At 36.3% G+C, this 22100-nt stretch overlaps 1 protein-coding gene across 2 annotated transcripts; it reads left to right on the forward strand.

Moving 5' to 3' along the window:
- The first annotated feature begins 32 nt into the window (after window positions 1-32).
- LOC100376994 (splicing factor U2AF 50 kDa subunit-like) lies at window positions 33-18438 on the forward strand. 2 transcript variants are annotated; one of them, XM_085502231.1, is made up of 12 exons: window positions 33-199; window positions 2567-2720; window positions 10694-10809; window positions 11372-11508; window positions 12091-12207; window positions 13113-13251; window positions 13504-13583; window positions 16091-16213; window positions 16314-16403; window positions 16677-16812; window positions 17379-17482; window positions 17742-18438. In XM_085502231.1, the coding sequence occupies exons 1-12, from the start codon at window positions 154-156 to the stop codon at window positions 17871-17873; spliced, it is 1374 nt and encodes a 457-aa protein (XP_085358357.1). In that variant the 5' UTR covers window positions 33-153; the 3' UTR covers window positions 17874-18438. The 2 variants fall into 2 exon arrangements, with proteins under 2 accessions (XP_085358357.1, XP_006823727.1); XM_006823664.3 differs by having other exon boundaries at window positions 34-199; window positions 11366-11508.
- The last annotated feature ends 3662 nt before the right edge of the window (window positions 18439-22100 follow it).

Below are 22100 nucleotides of genomic sequence, written 5' to 3' on the forward strand. Positions count from 1 at the left end.
AAGTGATAACTATTATTCTCGCTAAGAACTATGGGATAGACCGATTTGCAAAGAACGACGGGTAATCTGTAGAATCTACCATTTTGATTTTCAGTTTTGCTGCCGACCAAGAAACCTGTGCTTGTATATTTATTGCGTTTGAGCTTTCATGAAATGACCGGATTCGGCAGCATGGATGTTGAGAAGCCTGACGACAAAGGTAATATTGTACCCTGTGGGTGTATCTGTTTGTATCGCAATATTTCGTGAAAATAACTCTGCGAGTTAACACTTTAAAATAATTTAAAAGAAACAAAGCTATAAAAGTCAAAAGCAACGTGCTTTACGCGTTACTAAAATTACAGTTTTTCAAAACGTATCCTGAACAGTTCAACAGGCATCAACAGCAGATATTTGATTCAAAATAATACTCATTTTATCTTGCAATATATATCCATAACAAAAATTGTGGATTGTAAATTCTGAAGAAACCATACATGTATTTGTCGTTCGACGCTGTAGCGACATTTGCATATTAATGCGTCTGTTCTGAATGTTGCTGTTAGTATAAGTCTAATATTTGAAATAATAATCTGATATTAAAAAAAAGAACCACTAGTACACAACTAATGTTTATCAAAAAAACTCCATAAGCTACGCGTGTAAGTGATATGATTTAAAATATTTCAAAAATTATATTATTCATTACACACATTTTCAGGATGAATAACAATCATAAGTATGTAGCTACCAGAAACTGGTATTTGTTTGTCTTTGCAATGTCTTTTAGTTGGATAAAATGATGTCAAATGCCATCAAGAAAAACAATAATTAGGCTTGCAAATATTGTACAATATGTGACTAGCATAATGCATTTATGTTGAATAACTTTGATAACATTATCGTATACACACAGGACACTCGACTCTATTAATCGCTTGAGTGGGTGGCCCGAGCGCCCCCCTCGAACGAGTGCAAATGACAGTTTTAGTTCACCATGTGACAGATTTACTGGAATATTACGTCATCTGGGAAAAATAAAATTACAAAATTAGTTGCGTTTTCATTGATTTCAACATGTGTTCGATTGTACGCAAACTCTGTATGCAAAGCATTTTTCGCCATGTTTTCTTACAAGGTTTGACCTGCAACAACGTCCTAATTGACCTAATAGATCAAGTCTGTTATTAACCAATCGGAATGCTGTTCTACCGACACAAATCTTCTGAAATTCTGGTAACGCAATGCAGAAGGGAATTATCAATGTCAATGTCTCTTTCTCGTTTCTAGGAAATATTAAAATGAGGCGGCGAGGCGTTTTTTTTTTTTTTTTAAATACTGAGCTAAAATGGGGGTGATTTGAGACAAGGTCAAATACAAGCGCATTTTGGAATGCTTTAGAAGAAACAAAAAACGTTTGAGGCGCATAGTTCAAAATGATGTGTGTGGAAACAAGAAACAGATATTCAGGTAAACTGAATATGGCATGAAGTATTTACCACATTTCATGTTAACAGGTTATCATCGAAGCGTAGTTTACACACTGTTAGTTTACACTACAGTGTTCTCCCCAGCATTCAATTTGTTTGGGGGGCCGCCACACTGCTTTCCCTGCCTGCCACTGTGGTCTCAAGCCGCCACGGTGATTAGCAAGATCTCCACAGTACTTTTTTCATTGTTCATCTGGTGAACTGTATTACGAAAATAAATACGATATCCGTAGCTATCACGAATCTTGCCACACTGGTCAACCCCGACCAGCACTCAAAATTAGCGACCACCACGAAAATGCTTCCGACCAGGACTATTGTCAGATTGTTATTATAATTATGTACCGACCGACACGCATCCTGTCTGTGGTAGATTATAATTTGTAAACATAGTCGCACGGTGTGGTAGCAGCTTATAAACAATACAAGTCAATGTTGTAAAATTAGCACCTCTTTGTTCGTAAGTAAATACTTTGACGATCGACGCAGTCTTTAGCTTGAAAACTAAAATTCTTTCAAAATCAATTCCACCCCAATATAATATGGGCAAAGCGGAGTTCAAGATCAGTTTACGCTACTCAAGAAAAAACGTGATTATTGTGTGATTGGGTAAAATATATTTGAACTTTTATCATCGCGAATCTTGTAAAAACTCTTTTCAAGACTTCTTTTACCTTTTAAAAATTGCTAATCACCTCTTTCGAAAACCATTATGCAGTTTTCGTCTGAAATCCATACCAACACATCATGCTATGACATCGCCTTACTTCTGCAATGTAAATTTTATGATCACTATCATTCGGAAAACTTTGGATTCTACTGGCATTACCATGCAGCATTCTTTAATGGCTTTCTTGACCCATAGAGTCAAAGGACACATGCCGGTCAATTAATGTGTCACAAACATCATGGCGGATCTGTTTTTTTACCAAAGCAATCGAGTGAACAAAAATAACCTTGAATATAATAAGTTAACTTTAACTAGAGTTATAGTAGTGTCATTTTTTTCTGCACTTTTGAACCATACTGTATTGTAATTAGTGGAATATATAAATTAATAATAAATTTTTGAATTTTCTTAATTTTTTATCCCTCAGATAGAAGTGAGCGTAGACGACGTCGTAGCAGGAGCAGAGATCGTCGCAGGAGTCGTAGTAGAAGCCGTAGTAGGGACAGGAGGAGAAGCAAGAGCAGAAGCCATGATAGAGATAGACGTAGGCGAAGCCGTAGCAGAGATAGGCGCAAGAGAAGGTAGCTTACTTTCTTATTAACCCTTTTCCGGTCAGGGGAGTTTCATGCTATCAGGTTAAGTCGGTGAAAAACGGTCATGATTCAATGCACTCCAGTAGCCAGCATCTGTGCATGCTATCCTGCCAGACATTTTTGCAAAAATAGGCCATAGTTAACAGACTGTATCGACCTCAGTTTTCACATTTTTTGCAATCTGTTCGCATACACACTTCATTACCACCATGGACAACAATTTCTCGTATAAAAAAAATCAGTTTTATTTCAATACACATTTTTTACTATCGTTAAGTAACGATGTTTTGCCCTTTGTACAGTCTCAATAAACACGTGTTAAACATTGAAATAAATATTGCTTAATTGAAAACACATTACAAGCAAGTACAAGGTCACTACATGAATGCAAGTTCGAAGTAAGAAGAAAAAAAACGCGCGAGTATGGGGATATTTGGGACATGTACGCGGGAAAACGTGTTTGACGTACTCGACCCGTCAGCGTACATTTCAAATTGCAACGTATATTCAACGACTTGAACTACATGTGTAGCATAATTACAATGTACTTTCCGTGACTTAACTGATGTTATATTCAAGCTCTAACGTATATTAACCGACTTGACCGTACGAGTAAGTCCACACTTACAACTTGTATTTAACGACTCAAACTGAGACTAAAACGAACGAGAACGTAACTGCAACGACTTGATCGGGGTTACCTTCACACGGCAACGTATATTCACCGACATGACCCGATTAACTAACTAAATATTTCAACGTATATTTAACGACATGAAATAAAACGAACTAGCGAACGTAACTGCAGGGATTAGGCGTGTATATATACTCGCGCAGAAACGTATTTCCACCGACTAGACCCGATGAATTATCTTGACATTAAAACGTATAAATACCAAGTGAGCATGAAACTAAATTAACGATAACGTATTTTCACCAACTCAAACTATTGTACAGTTCGTGACGCTGTAATAAGTCCCAAATTTATTTGTTGTACGCCTTTCTTAGTCGTCCACCCCGGCGGGCTGCTCCCATGCGTCTGCCTGATGTCGAGGGCTGCTCTTCCGTACTTCGTGTTTGTGTTACCACGGTGCATTTTCCCCTCAGTGCCATGTTGTGATGAAAAGCAGCGAAACATTCGTCCGCATGAAGGTGAACTTTAAAAATTTGGCATCCTTTCGATGTTTCTGATAATCGGCCACTAGCTGTTTTTCTCCCGTCCTTGCTGCACTGCTTACACGATTTTTGACGCCCGGATAGTGTGCATATTTTGTGCATGTTTTCACTACGAATAAATGGATTATGGATTTTTGAATTCTACTCGAGTGTCCACCAATCAGTTGTTTACCTGTGCGGATATTGAAGAATTTGTGCGTTACTTTAGTCGTGCGATTCAATGCCTTGAAACATTCATAAGCATTGACCAATGCAACATCTATGAGGTAACAGGCCATGTAGATCCTCCAACGATTGTTTTTTCTGCCCATGCAGTGTTCTCCCCAGACTCTAAGCCAAGCATCGCGGCTAATTTACATAACAATACATCTTATTTGCATAATTTTGTTTGCATAATAATTAGTTTCCCCAACAAACATTATAACTGAAATAAAGAAGAGATACATATCTCATATATTTTTTATCATTTACATTCATTGTGTTTTATGTGTGCATCGAGTCAAATAAAGTTTGAAATAGAACAGGAAAGAAATGGAAATACTTATAGCCAGTCAGTAAATATATTGGGGGGGGGGGGGAATTTGTTTGTTAAATTTGTAAAATCTGTATGAAGAAATTAATAAATCAATAATGACATTTTTTTTCTACAACGGCATTTCAAAACTAAAGTCAGCGATTTTTCATTGATCTATCTATTATTTGTGTAACGCTACGATCACCGTAACATTGTCAGCTGACGGCATTGCGTTGAACGGGTATTCACCGCTGCTGTTGCGATCATCGGTCCCTGACTTTTTTGTTTAAAAATACACAAACTTAGAATGTTTGCTTAATTAAAACGATTCATTGATGATTAACTTAAAAATTACATCAAAATCGCCAACGAAATGTTGTTTTTAAACATCGCGGAAAAACATGCACTCTGCGCCGCCATCTTTGTTACCTCAATTAAAATCTCCGTTGTAACCCAGCATGCATCGGTTTTGATGTCACTACATGCGTTACGTCGCCTTAGGGTGGCGTTCCTCGGTAATGACGCACTATAAATGAGGTATTTCTAGAGGTCAGGGTTCGTTTTTTCCTCGTCCGTCTCGTCTGCAGTTGAATAATTTTTACTTCGATTTATTTACAGTTTTTTTTCCGATGCGACTTAATTTCACTTGTTTTTTTTAATTCTTGGTAATTAGTGTCACTGGCGATGAAGTAGTAAAAACGCAATTAATCGCAGTGCAGCAACTCGGGATAGACCATCCCGACGCAATGGGCAAATTATTACTACCCTAGTATTTTGGGGTTTGCCAGCTCCGCACCCTTGATAGACTTGGTAACTTCTTGTAGACTTCCGTTTTTATCACTGTTTTTGTAAGGCTAACTATGTACAAAGGCGGGATTACCTTTCGATCAATACATGTTATTGTTTTAAAGATGTGCTAGACGAGGCTGACACTTGTAAACAATACAACGTGAATAAGCATCGCGGGCAGGATTTCATGGATCGCGGGCGAAACAAAAGCGACGCGGCTGTTTGTCTAAGCGACGCGGGCCCGCAGTGCTTGAAAGGCCTGGGGAGAACACTGCCATGTGATAGTATTTTCGCCTTTGGTTAGAATGATCCACGCCACCCATGTGATGTCTGTAACATTGTAACGATACAGGCACGTGTCTCTCGTCATCTACTGCTTCTGCCGACATAGCCAGTGGGGGATAGACTGCATTTAAAATCAATATTTGCGCGCTCTCATCCTGGTATGCAGTAATATTGATAGTGTCGTCCGGTCTAGTTGCTGCTTTCATTTCACCAATTTTCAATTTCAGCTTCTTGCTTTTCCCCTCAGGAATTAATTGCGGCGGCATGGTTTTCCGATTTCGTCTGCTAAAACTACCGACCATGTACACTTTCTTGTCTTGTAATTCAAGGGCTGTGTTAACTGACGTAAAAAGCGAATCACAGAAAAGAATGTTTTTTTTCTGTGAAGGGCTGTAGCAACCGGTGTGTTGTCTTCTTGATTGTCCCAGTTTCTTTCTTTCTCCCCTCAATTGTAGTTTTATATTTCACCCCCAAATATGGTTCAAAGTTTGCAATGTAAAACGTTGTCGAGTCGCACACCTGCCATATTTTGAAGCCATCACGGTCGGGTTTGTGGGGCAATCTCTGCTTAAACTTGGACCGTCCCTTGAATCTAATCATACCCTCATCAATCAAAATTTTCTGTCCCATCTGGTAGTATCACCGACAATTTTCAAGTACGGGTTTCATCCACGGGTTGATTTTATACAACGGGTCGGCCTCTGATCGTTGACGACGACGTTCAATGTCAGGATCCTGTCGTGGGTCATTTACTGGATCAGCTAAATGAAAATAATGCATTAGCATTTGAAATCTGGCCCGTGTCATTACTGATGCAATTCCCATATTATGCAGAAAGGGGTCACTCGACCAATAATCGTCGATTGCCGATTTGTGATCAACACCCATACATATCATCACACCAAAGAATGCTTGCATTTTACTGAGATTTGTATTATGCCAGCGGGCATTTAATTTTTTTGCAATGCATTTTTGATGATATTTGGCGTATTTATTAGTCTTGATGGAAGCCAGTTCTATCAGTTCTGGTGGGATAAATTTGTAGAAATATTCCACCTCACGAGCATATGAAGGCAGTTCGAAAGTTGGTCCAGGTTCATGTTCAAAAACTGGAATAGTAAATATATCGCCGTCTTCCTCCGTGGCCATTCTCCATTCACCAGTGCTGGAGGCAACATAATCGAATCTAGCACCAATTTCTTTGTCGGATTCAATTTCAATGTCGCTATCGAGTACAGGTGGGTAAAGTTGCTCTAAAAAATTGTCATTTTCAGCACGATCTTCATCGATTTCTGAATCTGTATCGTCATTTGCAACTATGAAGTCATGTGGTATTTTGTGTCGTAGCTCACCCGTTTTTTCGTCCAATACAAGTTCATCCTCACGCGTGTCCATTGGCGATGCGTGTGCATACACAACACGTTTTTTAATAATTTGTTTTTCGGGGAAACTCGCAAGTGTTGTTTTTCTGCATCACATACATTTTCTTGTACCATTTCTTTGGTGACATCGACGTTTTGTTGCGTACTCGCTGGGTCGATATGTTCAGGCCCCTGCTTTTCTGCGTTGGCAGCAGATGTCGACTGTTCCAAATCGCAAACATTGTCTTGCAAAAATTGTATCACGTCTTCGACGGCACGTTGTATTTCAGCATGACCAACTTCCGTTTCTTCAGCATCTGCTTTGTCGGCAGCTGGCGATTCAAACACTTTACAGTTCGTCTTCGATTTAAGTTTGCCTCCTGGTTTGCCCCCTAGTTTGCCCCTGCAGTCCTTCAAATGGCTTTCTTCTGTAATCGCATGTTCATTGACAGAGGAGACAGTCTCCGACTTGCGTTTGTTCTTATTCTTTTTATGCCTTTTCTTGAGTGGACTATTATCACTGGTGTCCGTGGTACGTTTGGCTGGTAACTCACCGACGTCAAATGTTTCCTTTGCTTTGGATTTCTTTCTTTTTCCACGTTTTGCTGGTGAAAAATCTGTCATGTCAATGTCAAACTTATCACTCCCCGTGCCACTGCACAATTGACGCGTTTTCTTCAGTTTCATTCTTGCCTTCATAAAACACTTCCTATTTGTATAGAACGGCATATTAACGTACGTGTCAGAAAGGAGGCACACAGCGAGTCTGGGCTTTATTTCTTCGGCCATATTTATACTGAACGACCAGATGTCCACAAGACTGCATCTCCCCACAATTTGAATATTTATTATGTAAATAAATGTTATTTTTTCGAAGACGGATTGGTTCCAATTTGCATACACATAAAATTGCATATGCTAGCTCAGACGGTAAAATCACATGGACTTGAATATTTCCCACCAGCTGTCGCGGTAATTTTACGTTAGTGATTGCCGACATTCCAAGCTCAGTCGTTGGAATCCGTCATGCTATTCATTCTAAGTGCCGGGACTATTTGCCAAGCTGGTCATAATATGTTACTACCGTTATAATCGTGAATCGTATCGTTCAAATACGGTTGTAATGCTGCAGTTTGCAATGTGGTCAAGGCGTTGTTTTTACGTCGTCGCAAACGTCGCTTTGTGACGGTAAAATAGTGAAATGAGCAGACAAGTGTATAGAATTACATTTTTTATTACTTGGTTAATTTATTTGACTTGACGGAATCGAAAACAAATTCTCTCCCTCCATAATTTTGTAAGTGTAAAATATCAGGTTCCGTACAACGTATTATAAAGGCTTGACCGTCTGAGCAACCTAAATAGCAGGCCGTTTTTCAACGACTTAACCAGTTAGCTAGCTGGAGTGGTAAATTCTAGCATACCCATATTGATGGCGGTTTTTCACAGACTTGATCGGAAAAGGGTTAAGCTATTCTATTACAGTGTAACTATTCTGCATTTTAGTTGGGTAATGATGTTCTTGAATCGATTAAATAGAAAGAGTTAAAGTGCCTGTGCAATGCCCACCCTCACGTTTTCCATTTTAGATCTGTGTCCCACTGAAAAGGGATTTTTTTGCTGAAAATGATTACTCGTATCCAAGTAAATTTGGGATATTTCTCGTGTTGTAGCCACGCCCACCTATCGTGAAACAGTAGACTGTTTCCGGATTTCCAACTCTCGTCGAAAGTGCGCCACCAAATGACAAAATGTGAGAGGAAGTCATACCCTTGAGCCGTAATAACACTGGTCTGGTCGTTCAGTATACTTTTAAAAGATATACATTTACGTTTTTTCTTCTTTTTTTTTTTTTTGTCTATTTTATTTTTTTTGGGAGAGAGAGTTTTTAGATGTTGTGTTGTGGGCAGTTGCAGTGAAACGTATAGCCATAGTGCATGTATTCACACGTTTCTAATCGATCCGAAGGTGCGACATCACTTAACCTTAGATTCGTTCAACTGTCCTCGTCCATAAAAAAACGACTAGGTTTAAAGAGAAACGCCGACAACGTAAACCTGGCGCAACACTTTTGAAAGAAAGATTCCGGACCAGCCCATGATCGAGGCGGATTTCAGAACAGAGACGCCCGGCAAGTGTTTCAAATCAGTTGACTTTTTTTGCGATCCTGATTATCGTTTTATAGAGACCATTTAGTCCCTGTTAAGTAAAAGGTGGCAATAATTTTGACAGTGACACGAAAACGCAGGAAATTACACAGCCCTTACACACTGCTAACTGTTTTCATTTTGGAAGGCTAAAAGTTTCTGAATTGTTTGGTGATTGGTGTTGATTGTCGAATTCACACCTCTGTTCTTTTTTACCTCCATGCTTGCAGCTTGATCTGCGTAATAATTTATGAAATAAGAATTCGGGCTTGGTCGATGTGTTTCCACCAAATGAAGTTTTAATACAATGTTATAATTATGACAATCACGCCATGGATCGCGCTAACTCGAATCCACTCTGAATTTATCTGTATGTGTGTCGATCTCGATTATTTTTGTTATCCAATTAAACGCCGCTTTTAACGCACTTGCCCTCGCCATGACCCGACGCGTTCACCTATTTCAACAAAATGTCAATTTATTTCCGTGCGGTTGTCATTTATTTAGTAACTGTGATTTGTCGTTTTTTTAATTATTTGATAGTGATCACTATAGTCTAATGTTTAGAATGTCAAAATATGTTCTTTTATTTTAATTTTGAAAGTTTTACTCAGGCGATCGATGAAATAAAACAGTGTAGTGACGTGCCTAGTAACCTGCTAAATAACAAGATAATACCGACGTCAAATTCTATTTTGTCCAGCGACAGTGTACAAACGTGCGCCGGTGTCGGTGACGATCAAGGTGACCAGCTACACCAGAACGGACATATTTTGCATCTTACTCAGCCCAACAAAAATTGATACCATGTGTTCATTATGGTCCATTCTTCCTCGACGAACAAGTACATAAGTGACAATATAGTCAAAGCTGAGAAAACTGCACAAGAAATTTGCCTTATTTACATGTATCAGCAATGCAAGCTGCCTTGCGACTTCCCCTTCTGACGTCACAAGGGGAATTTCTGTATGCAAATGAAGCTAATGAGGAGCCTCGTTTTAAAATATACAAAAATAAAGTTGCCGTAGACTGAGTTTAAAACACATTTTTTCACTTAAAAAAAATAATTCATGCTTAGAAACATAAAAATTAATAATATTTATGTATCAATTGTTAATTTTAGGCGTGAAAATAGCAGCCATTTCACAGGCACTTTAAGGCCTTAGCCTGAACCCTAACCGTAATACTTGAGCCCTCCCATTGTAATTGTATATGCCCCTCTGGATAACCATATTGAAGAGGGGCATATACAATTAAAGGGAGGTGGGACACTGGAGGGGCAGGGTTAGAGTTGTGGGTGAGTGGTCTTAAGGAACTCTTACCTTAAAATTTGATTGCTTATGAATTATGGTTGCATGTGGTGATGTCCACTGAAAATGCGACTATGCAAGAGAACTTGTAAATACACGAAAACAGTCAGTGATACAATGATAATTAGTGCTCAATTGTGAGTGCTCGAAACACGGTTTCAAATTCTATTACTGGCCCTTGTTCCTCCTTCCTATCTTCATGGTTAACGCATTACCTTCTGAAAACCTTCAGATAGGTGAAATGAATTGAATTGGGCAGCAGGCAATGTGTTTTGATCGCAGGCAATTAAGAATTCATATTAGCTTCATTTTCTCTGACATGATGATTCCCGAGAATGTGACTCTCATTGAAATGACTTGTTGAATTTTGTTTCACTAGTCGTACACCACCATCTAGATCAGCACGCCCGAAAAGAAAGAAACCATTCATGTATTGGGATATTCCTCCACCTGGTTTTGAACATATAGCACCTTTACAGTATAAAGCAATGCAAGGTAAGACATTAACCTGTTATTAGTGTACTGTCTGAAATCCTTCTTTTTAAAAAGTACGAGATTGTCCTAATAAAGAATTTACAGGCACAATAAGTAAAATGCTCATTTTTCACTTCAAACTCACAATGAAGTAATTAAAATGAAAAATTGAATGTAAAAGGAATTTTGTGTTGTCTGAATTTCACCATGTTTGTGTCATTGCTGTTCCATAACCATGCAAGCCCAGTCGCATTCACCAGAGCATCAATTTTAAGAATTCTTCATCAACATTTAGATCAATAATTTTCTTAAATTTCCTTTTCATATTGCTTCTGGTGAATACTGACTGGTCTTGTGTGAGTATTATAAATATTATTCTCAATACCTAGAGCATTTTGAATGAAGTATAGTTAATAGCATACAAGTTCATGATATAATAAATAAAATGTATGTGTAGTAGGGTAGGTATAATGTGGGGGCCCCTGTGTGAAACATTAAAAATAAAGTATTTAATCCCAACATATTGTTTATTGGGTCATACATTTAGCCATTAAAGCATTTTTGGTCTTGTTTCCAGGTGCAGGACAGATTCCACAAACTGCTCTAGAAAACCAAATGGCTCAGGCTGCTGCCAACTCGAATATGCCGATTGTTGGAAGTCAGATGACGAGACAAGCCAGGAGGCTTTATGTTGGCAATATTCCATTTGGCGTTACTGAGGTACATATCTATTGTATACTATTGTTAGTCAGTATTGGAATGCACTTGCATAGACACATACATAGCGTGTCTGTGACAAAAATAAGTCTCATTTTAAAGATGCAGTTTGCAGTAAATATGCTTTAATAAAGATTTGCTTCTAATAGAGCAAAAATAAAGTTCCTACAAGTTCTATAATAATTGTCAATAGAATTTTCCTACTCGATACTCGTCTTGTTGCATGTTAATATTCCCAGGGCCATATTACATTCATCATTTTTGTGTACTATCCCCTCAAATTCTTGTCATTTGAGAAGATTTTGATTGCAAATAACTTGTGGTACACCCTGTGCCTTTTATATTAACAATCCTGGTTGAACAAAATTTCTACCATACTGGTCAAGTCGGTGTCGTCATGAATTTCAGGAGCACAATATAAAAGTATTACGTAAAGTAAATTGCCAAATTCATTTTTTGTTCAGCCACTTATCAATAAATTTAGCCTTTGGCTAATTGGTAAATATGAAGCAGGGGATCCCTGGCAGGTGTAAAGAATGTCACTGTGAAATTTTTAAATTCTTGAATGTATCTACTCCATTGTAGGAAGCCATGATGGATTTCTTCAACAGGCAAATGAAAAGTTTCCGTATTACCCAGGCACAAGGGAATCCAGTTTTAGCAGTACAGATTGATTTAAACAAGAATTTTGCATTTCTTGAGGTAAACTTTTTTCAGTAGTTCATTTATATCCATTATCTGACATAAAGTCTGATTGTGTGCATGACCTTGTCCAGTAAATAAAGTTGTTCATATCATGAATGTTGTGCTACTGAGAGAATTTTTGTCCTTATTCACACACCAGCAGGTAAAATATTGCAAGTGGTATCTTCCACTGCACCATGGACACTTTTCTCACTATCTTTCGTTTATCTTTTGGTCAAAGTCATGGATACTGTCCTTTTACAATAAAATCTGTAGAAGTTGTGGTTTCTATTAAAATGGTACAATGCATCAGAGGGGATGCGGTTTCTATTAGAACATCTACACAAATGAGAAATTGTTTTTTTTTTTTTTTTTTTTTTTCTTCAAAAAAAATGGGTGCAACTTCTATTAGATTTGCAGCTTCTATTAGATTTGCAGCTTCTAATACTGATTTTACGATAATAGAGGATAAGCAGTAGCTCTTCTGCAATGTTGATTTGGCTGCAACATTTTGAAGCCCCAACTTTGTCTATGTGTACCTCTCAAAGCTTTACAATTTATGTGATGCATTATAAACATTCATATACACTGATTATACAGTAGAAGTTATATTAACTGATTTTGTATAATAATGTTACAACCCTTAGTTTGTATTAAACACATAATGTAAAAAGATTACAGTGAATGATCAATGCAGTATAGTTTAGGCTACTTACTTTTGAAACAATGAATTTGCTTTGGGGGAAAACAATAAATTTACTTGGTGCGTGGGGGTGGGAGTGGGTAGGGAATGATGATTAGTCAGTGACAAGAATGTAGTTAATAATAGTATTTCAATGAAACTCAGTGATTTTGATATGTTCTGCCACACTCAACATTAGTAAAAACATTTAAATGGTAACCAACATAACTTTCATCTATAGTTCCGTTCAGTAGACGAAACCACCCAAGCCATGGCTTTTGATGGTATTTTATTCCAAGGGCAATCATTGAAAATAAGGCGTCCCAAAGATTACCAGCCAGTTCCTGGTATGGCAGAAATGCCTAGTGTACATGTTCCAGGTAATATGCCCATTTCAAGTCAAATTATCATATTTTTTGGAATGATATTATCTGTATAAAGTTTGAGCTAAATTCATGCGCGTTTATTGCTTGTTCTTATTGAGATTCTAATTGAATGTTGTTGGAAACTGTAAATATCATGCAAAATTATCAAATATATCATTAAAATGGGAAAAAAGCACAATTTTGACACATTTTTTTTTAATCTTCCAAATGCTTGATTCATCTAAGATTATCTATTCTCTCCAACAGGTGTTGTATCAACGGTTGTACCGGATTCCCCCCATAAAATATTCATTGGTGGGTTGCCAAACTACCTCAATGAAGATCAGGTATGTGTATATGCAACATGATTGTTGCTTGCTATTTAACTGTTCTTCATGTCTGTTTCAGTTTCAGACACTGCACCCCGCAGAAAGCTGAGTCCTCTTCCCCCCTCCCTATTGTACAGGTATGAATGCTTGTTTGTGAATGTTGTCTTTGTTTTTACAAGGCATATTTAGGTTTTGAATGGTAGGGCTTGGTAATAGCATCCACTGAAGAAAGAGAATTCTTTTACAGCAGTGTTTTTCAGATTGTCCGGGTTTTTGCTTTAGCAGGTTTGTTTCAGGCTTTTTCTCCCCACAGCATTTTCCCCCCTTTATGTTTCAGCGCATCTTTCTCGCCCCACTTGTTTTCAGGTGTTTTTATTTTTTAGGTCTCCTGTGTTTTTCTTAAAAATTTGGGTTTCAGCCTAACAAGAGTGGTCATTTAAATTTTCTTTGTGAATCTCTTTTGGATTTTTTTCGTATCTAAGGTTAAGACGCATTTCTTGTGTATGCTAGTTTCTAGTTTATATCACCGAAAATAAAACTTCTAAAAAAAGCATTGTGTAAATTTGTGACATTTAAAACTTAATTTGTCAAAAAACAATACTTACGTTATGTTTTTCCCATTTCCTTTTGCTTCTCTCCACTCATTTTATTCCCTAGCAAAGGGGTCCGGGATAAAATAGTCTATCCCAGCTTGTCCTAAAATTGTTGTGAATGTTCTACTTGACTCTACAACCACTGTTGGTGATATCAGGCAAGTTACAATCAGCACTGATTTATGACGTGGAAGATTGGGTTTGTTATATGATGCCATTAGAAAGCCCTGCCAGTTCAACTGATCTACCAAGTGGACTAAATGTCTGGTTCTTCAGGAGTGCGTGTTCGACATGTGTGTGTGTGTGTGTGTGTGTGTGTATATATGTATGTTCGAGTGTTAAATTTTTAGAATGCATGAAAATGACAGTAGTGTTTTATGTACATCTTTTGTGCAATTCATGAATCTGATTTGGTGTGCTGTGCTGTGCTGTAAGATGTTTTTTTTCTGTTGTGCTGTCTCAATTTTTAACGCTTTTGAATATCAGGATTTTCGTCAGAAAATCCAAAATTAATCTCATATATGCTGTAACCACAAATTTCATGAATTATTAGTGTAGTTTCAATTTTAATCAAATTGCTTTAATTGTGATGACTGCTTTCCATAGACTGCTGTCAATTCATTTAAAAGTGCAACTAATAGAAGCAGACATAAACCTGAAATTGCATTTATTGTATGCTAAAACATCATAACAGACACTATTGTCATTTGTTGCGTACACGACCAAAGAGCATATGTGGTATGGGTATCTGCCCTCTTGTAAAGGATTCCTTGTTTAAACTGCATAATTTCCGTGCACACTTAAATTATTTGTGTTACATAGGCACATAATTATTGGTTGCTACTTGAGTTGTCTGATATGCAGTGACCAGTAGTTACAGTACCCATGAAGTGCAATTACTTTTGAAGATGGTTGTTGTATTTGTTTTATTAGTTGGTAGCATATGTGCTTAAGTTGTCTATAATTCTATTGTAGAAGTGCTTGTAATGGAGCAAAGGTACTATACATGTTATTAACCTGGACTGCAAAAAAAAAATACATTATTTAAAAACATGCAATAGTTCTATTTGGGTGCAGTTGAATTAATTGGATTGGATTAACTTGTCTGTGGAGAGCAGTACATTGTTGCAATGAATAATTTTCTAACCTTTTTGAATCTCGCATTTAACTGTTATTGCTGTACACACCATTGTTCCATCTAGTGTAAGATTGTTTAAGCAACAGCTTTATATTTTATTAATTCTTACAAAATGCTAAACAATTAAAGTTAAATGCAAATTTCAGCAGCTAAATTGAAAAAATGTGGAACACTGGTTGTATGCATGCAGTCTTGTGTTTTTGAATTGTGTGGAATATTTTTATTTTGAGACAGCACAACAGTGAGGAATCTCCCTTCAGTTAACTTGGCTTTTACCGTAAATAGTGAAATTATTTTTGTGGTTGTACAATTTGATCAATATTTTAAACATCTTGGTGGGTTGTAGTACCTTGACACCAGGAAAATCAGTAACACTGACCTGACCTGGGCAGGTAATTTTGTTAATGTTAGGCTGGGTTCTTCCCCTTGATGCGAGTTGAGTGTTTATGTGTGCTTTGAATAAGTGAGAAATAGTGGTGGCTGTAAAAAAAATGTTATTTTTGGATTAAGGTGTTTAAAAAGAAAGGCAAATGAATTTGTGTGAGAATGGGTGGATTTCTTTTACTCAGCCAGTCTTTGTTTTATACAGATGTGTGGAATGTATTGCAGTAATGACAGTAAGTAAAAACATTTTACTTAATAATAAATGTCATATCACTTCCAAAAAAAAATAGTTTAATCATGGAAAGGAGATGAATTCTCCAAACATTTATAGCTTTCATTGGAAGTAGAATATTCTGAACTTGGCCACAGTTGCCATTAAAAATTAAAGATGTGCTTATATTTGGTTTCAGGTTAAAGAGTTACTGACCTCTTTTGGTGAATTAAAAGCATTCAATTTAGTGAAGGACAGTGCCACATCTCTTTCCAAAGGTTATGCATTCTGTGAATATATTGATGAGAAAATCACAGACCAGGTAAGTTGGCTGTATGCATTGACATTTGCATCAACTGTTAACTCAAGATGGATTTTTTTCATACCATGTGCATGGTTTCTGACACTATCATATATTGCAGGCAATTGCAGGTTTGAATGGTATGCAGTTAGGTGACAAAAAGCTGATTGTACAACGAGCAAGCGTGGGTGCCAAGAATGCACAAACAGCGGTAAGGCTTTTAAAATTGAAATGTTTACCTTTTGAGGAGTGGTGTGTAAATGGAGAGGTCAGCAGCTGCCCTACTTCACTTTTTCTAGCTGTGTGCCAGTGTTCAGCACAAATTTGTACCCTCAGGGTTGCAGTGTTACCCTATTTTACCTCCTGTTATATCACAAAACCATTATCTGTCCAATCGCGTACATTTTATAACTGCATGCAATCATTACAAGTTCCATGATGTACAATGTATGTTAAATCTATAAATTGTTCAATGCCTTCACAGCAAATGATAGCGCAGCTGAATATTCAAGTTCCCGGTGTCAATATTGGACAAGGACTTGTTGGACCAACTACTGAAGTGCTGTGCCTGATGAATATGGTAACACCGGATGAGCTGCAGGATGAGGAAGAATATGAAGGTAAGAAATATATTTAGGTTTCTCTAGGGGGGTGAACATGTTTGCTGTTGTAAATCTATTAAGAATGTAGAATTTTTAGGGATCAAATATATGTGCATCAATGAGGGAAGATCAGGGAAGTGCCAAAATTATGCATTATGTTCTTGGTAATCTGTATCAGATCATTTTTTAAACTGACAAGTTCTTGGATAAGTAATATTCAGTTATGACTTGTAATCATTCACTTCTGTTTACACAGCCTTTAACATCAGCTTGGTCATTTGGTCCACCAGCTCTAACAATCATACCCCATGCTTTTGGGAAAGATAATTTAGTTTAATTTCTGACTTGCTGTAGATTAAATCTTCACATTTTCTATCTGCTTTGAATTTGTTTCAATAACTTTGTGTTATTAATGTATTGTAGCAAGTTAATGTTGGAATCTGAGATACGTTTTTGGCAATGTACATATTGTGAATTCATTTCCAAACAAACTCGTAGTGCCACATTGTTTTACTAGTACAGACGAGTCTGTTATAGGCTGCTTAACATTAGTGCTCATCATTTGGCGGAACTTTTAATTTCAGAAATCCTTGATGATGTACGCCAAGAATGTGGTAAATATGGCCAAGTAAGAAGTTTGGAAATTCCAAGACCCATTGAAGGTGTTGAAGTACCAGGATGTGGAAAGGTAAGAACTATTGCAATCTGGCATGTTGTTAATAATTGTACACATGTTCATGTAATACAAATAGGATGTGCATAAATGCTTGATGTGAATTATGATAAAATATTACTTGTGTTGCATTGAATTTCTTGAAATTAGCCATCGTTTGTCTGATAGCTGTACACCTATTCAAATAATGAAAACAAAAATGTCAGATTTAATGTACACAATCTCAACTTACCAAGCTATGCAGAATTAACAAGTGCTGTTCTTTTATTTCCAGATTTTTGTTGAATTTACCAATGTACTGGAATCCCAGAAAGCACAAACTGCTTTGGCAGGGCGAAAGTTCAACAACCGAATTGTGGTAACCTCTTTTTGTGACCCAGACAAATACCACAGGAGAGAATTCTGAGGTGGTTTCTGTGATGAGTTTTATTTGTTTCATTGTATATTTATTGGGTTTTTCATCATCCTCAATAATTACCATTCACTGTAATTGTGATTTCTACGTTAGTCAGGTGTTCATAAATACGAAAATTTGTCTGTATCTCACTCCCTTGTATAACAAAATCGTGACATAAATCTGAAATGCTGGATAGTAAATTTTGGGCTCAATAACATGCAAGGTTGTCTTGGGCAATTGGAGAATGTCAATTATTTGTAAACACTATTTTGTCAGAATCATCCTGAATTGTTTTAAATGCTTAATTTTGATTACGCCTCTGGGAACAAGGAAGTACTGTCATCTTAAATTGTAACCCTTATTGATGAAATATTTGTAGGTTTATGAGAGTGAGTATGCACGGACACAAACTGAGGACTAGAAATTAAACTTTTTGGCTGAAAGCTAGATTTTTTAAGGTTATGTGATCATTAACCCATGTAAGGTAGTCGTTTATTGACTTTTAAATTTTAAGGACTTTGTAGATTGTAATAGATGTCACTTGTTCCAAATAAAGTGATTCAATAAATTACAATGTGTACAAGTGTTATGTGAGTTAGTGGGTGAAGTCTGTCTATATGTTATGGTGTTAGTGCTCAAGTTTTAGTCTTGAAGATTTTCAGATTTCTTAATTTCTGAATATTTATTTCGCCCTTGTGTCAAATTCCTGCTGACTGACTCTAAATTTTTAAAACGTGGTGGAACACTATTAAAAAAACACTAACTCTTATTGTAAAAAATCCTTAAACTTTTTTGGTTATTTCTCGGAATACTGACTGGTATTACTGAAATGCAGTTGATTCAGAAAAGTTCTCAAGAATTCTGTAATGTGGAAAGTAAGGGTTTATGATAATTAAATTCACGATTGAATGCATGAAAATGCAGTGTAGTTTACAAGATGCTGGCCATAAGTGTGGGTGTTCAGACATCACTGCCAACAACTCTTGTCACGAAAACTGAACAAATAGGCGACATAAATGCACAAACTGCTTTGCCCCATTGATGTTTGGGGACTTCAGAGCTTTGTCGTGCATGATGGCAAATGCATTCAAACAACTTTGTGCATCTATCACAACCAAATCCTTTTTAGAATGTGGGTTGTATATAGGTACTGGCTCCTGATTTTCAAATCCATGTTGAACTCTCATTCACCTCTAAAGTTTAAAACACTTAGCCAAGCTCAAATTTCAGACATGCCTGATGCTAAAAAGTGAGAATTACTAATTTACATATTAATATTATGCATGGAGAGTACAACTTAGATTGTTGGCAGCAAATTCGCAACTCCTGAATTTGAAAATTAAATGAACTGAACTAATTTTATTGAAAGAATTCAAAGATGGCAAGGAAAAAATGTCTGGTAATAATTGTGTGCATAGTAACTTCACTAATTTTATTCCAAACTTGGTCACCTAATTCATCAGTATTCATAATAAAACAAACTATGATAATGGAAATAATATCATACAACATAGGGCAAAGTCACCAGAGTTTAACTACGTTTCTTGTTCTTGCAAGAGTGTATTGTTAATTTCAGTGATTCCATCGATATTTTGTACAGTGGACTCAACTTCAATATCGCTTGCGATGAAAGTGTACAAATGTTGACTTTGCATCCTTTTTATTGATAAGACTTTATCATTTAGATTACTGATAAAGGAAGGTATATAGTAAAAGATCAATAATATTTAGTTGTCACAATCTGTCAAGCTATCACCAACACCTGAAGAGTAGCACGAGTTGCTGCAAATTAATTACACCACATTTAGACACAAAATAATTGTGAGACACTTTATTTTTGCTAGCATTTTCGCTGAAAAGACTTTTTTGGGTGTTTCGTATGGAATTTATTTTCACCGATTTGAATGTAAAATGTATGAAAAAGGTATTCGCCTAATATTGACTCGAATACGAAGTGGCCAACATTTTTCACAACAAAATTAGTGAGTGTCCCAGTCTAACCCTGATTTTATGTTTGTTATCCAATATTTGTGTGATCATGGGCATATAAACGCATTTGCTCTATTACAAGCAGACAAACCTAAAATTACTTTTATTGTATGACTTAAATTTAACCATAGAAAAATGCACCCCTGACATTAATACAAGTGGATGCAAATAAAGAATGTAAAAATGTGGTGATTCCGATTATTGATTAACCTGGAAGCTTGAGTCGAATTCAATTTTTGCATCACAAAGTTAGATTTGTTGCTGCACCCCAATCAATGTTCCATCAAATACCATTGAGGGCAGCATACACACTGCAAGGCGATGTACAGTGGAACCAAAGATGGACTGGAAATTGAGTATACCTGGAGTGCTATGAACAAATATACTCAATGAAAACTTACCATTCATATCAATAATATCGTACATGTATACAACATATTCAGTTCATGTCACTGAGCAACTCTCTTTTTAGATAAATTACCTAAACAAAATGAATGAATGTAATATTGACAGTGTAAGGAAATTACCAATAAATCAGGTTATTTTTGGCAATTCATCTCAAGTGAATATAAAGATATTCACGGTGTTTCCCAATGCAGAAGTGTTACCGGTATATGTACAGTGCCCTCAATTTTTGTGAAAAATGTATTTTATTCAAACGATATCACTTTTACCTGTAGAATGCTAGGACTAGGCATATTTGTCAAAGGAGATTTATAGATTTTACCTGACGAACTGTAGTAAGCCATGAGTCTTATCTCCAATAGATACATAACATACAACCATAGTAACAGTACATAACCAATAAATGCAATTTATTGTATGCTGAATTATTAAAATATGACCTATTCTGTCCATAGACTAATCTATCATTTATGTATGCGTATACGCTATTACATGTACTAGTATACAGTTTCTTTACATAATGTCGTTAATGAAATAAATCAAATGATTGACTGGTCAAAGGCTGACACACTAAAGGTTAGGGCATCTTTGGTTGTTTATCCAAAGTCATTGCATATTTTTACTGCCTGTGTTTACCTTCTTGAATAGAATTACATGTCTGATAACCTTGCACATTTATGTTCCCAGAAATAATCCTATCCCAGTCTGCTGATGAGTGTCCATATGACACTGCGATGCATTTTGGTAATGCGCATAACCCTGCTATTTTCGAGGTCACATTGTGGCATTTCAATGAGATCTTCTTTTTCTTTATAAATGTCACCAACCCTTATCTCTATATTATTCATAAATCTAATTATAGCTCTAAATACTTCATTGATATTACTCAAGGCCAATTAACAAAAATTAATTGGTGACAAGCAGCAAATCAGCTTTTTAAATATATAAGTATTGCTGAATACAATTTGTGCTCAAATGAAATAACAGGTGTGACTAGGAACAAAATAAACAATATTTTTAATGATCCAATATATATTAAATGCATTTTTGGTTTATGTGTGTTTTTTAATACAGCAAATACTGATTGTAATGTTGTTTAAACTTAGTTATGAATCAAATCAAACTCAATGATTTGTTTTTTATCTGAGTAAATGCCATTTTCCTTCTATTTTGTCAGTTTTATTTGCCTTTATTTTTATTTCTTACATCAGGTTTTAGTCTTGTAATGCATGTATGTGCATTTATGCAAGTTTTTATTCCTGATGCAGGTACCTGACTAATAAAATTATGTCGTAACAAAACTCAGTGGGTTGATTATTCACTCGTGAACTTGAAGTTCTTGAAACTATCTTCCAGTAGATAGTGGTGTTCACCATTAGAAATCTCGTTGGGGGGGGGTGCAAATTATTATTTTTTTTGTGGGATTTTGCTGTCAATTATATTATTTTTTTTCCTCCAACTATTTTTGGGTTATACGTGATATATTCCTGTAAAATTTGTTTTAAAATTTTCTCTGTGCAGTATGTTTTTTTCAAAAACCACCCACAAAAGTTTCCAATGGTTACTCTCAAATGCAGAAATAACAAAATATCCACAAAACTATTAGACATTTCCCATAAAGAAACCATTTTATAAAAAAAAAACAAGCGTCCTGACCATTGAAATAGCTCTGCTGTCCTATTGTGGTAGCAATGCACACCCATAAGACTAAATGTGATTAACCAACAAAATGGTAGTTTGGTTGAGAACATGTGAACTTTATCAAACAAATTGTTCACAAAAATAATGTACACCTTAAATATCAAAGCTATCAGGTTGGTAGTGTTCAAGAAGAATTTGAAA

Source organism: Saccoglossus kowalevskii, chromosome 8, assembly GCF_978046115.1.
Source record: "Saccoglossus kowalevskii chromosome 8, keSacKowa6.1, whole genome shotgun sequence".
In the NCBI taxonomy this organism is placed as follows: domain Eukaryota; kingdom Metazoa; phylum Hemichordata; class Enteropneusta; family Harrimaniidae; genus Saccoglossus; species Saccoglossus kowalevskii.

Coding starts and splice junctions, on each gene's coding strand:
- LOC100376994 (XM_006823664.3), top strand. CDS start 154: ATGACCGGATTCGGCAGCATGGATGTTGAGAAGCCTGACGACAAAG. Junction 13,252..13,503: donor GCCTAGTGTACATGTTCCAG/GTAATATGCCCA, acceptor TCTCTCCAACAG/GTGTTGTATCAACGGTTGTA. Junction 16,404..16,676: donor CCAAGAATGCACAAACAGCG/GTAAGGCTTTTA, acceptor ATGCCTTCACAG/CAAATGATAGCGCAGCTGAA.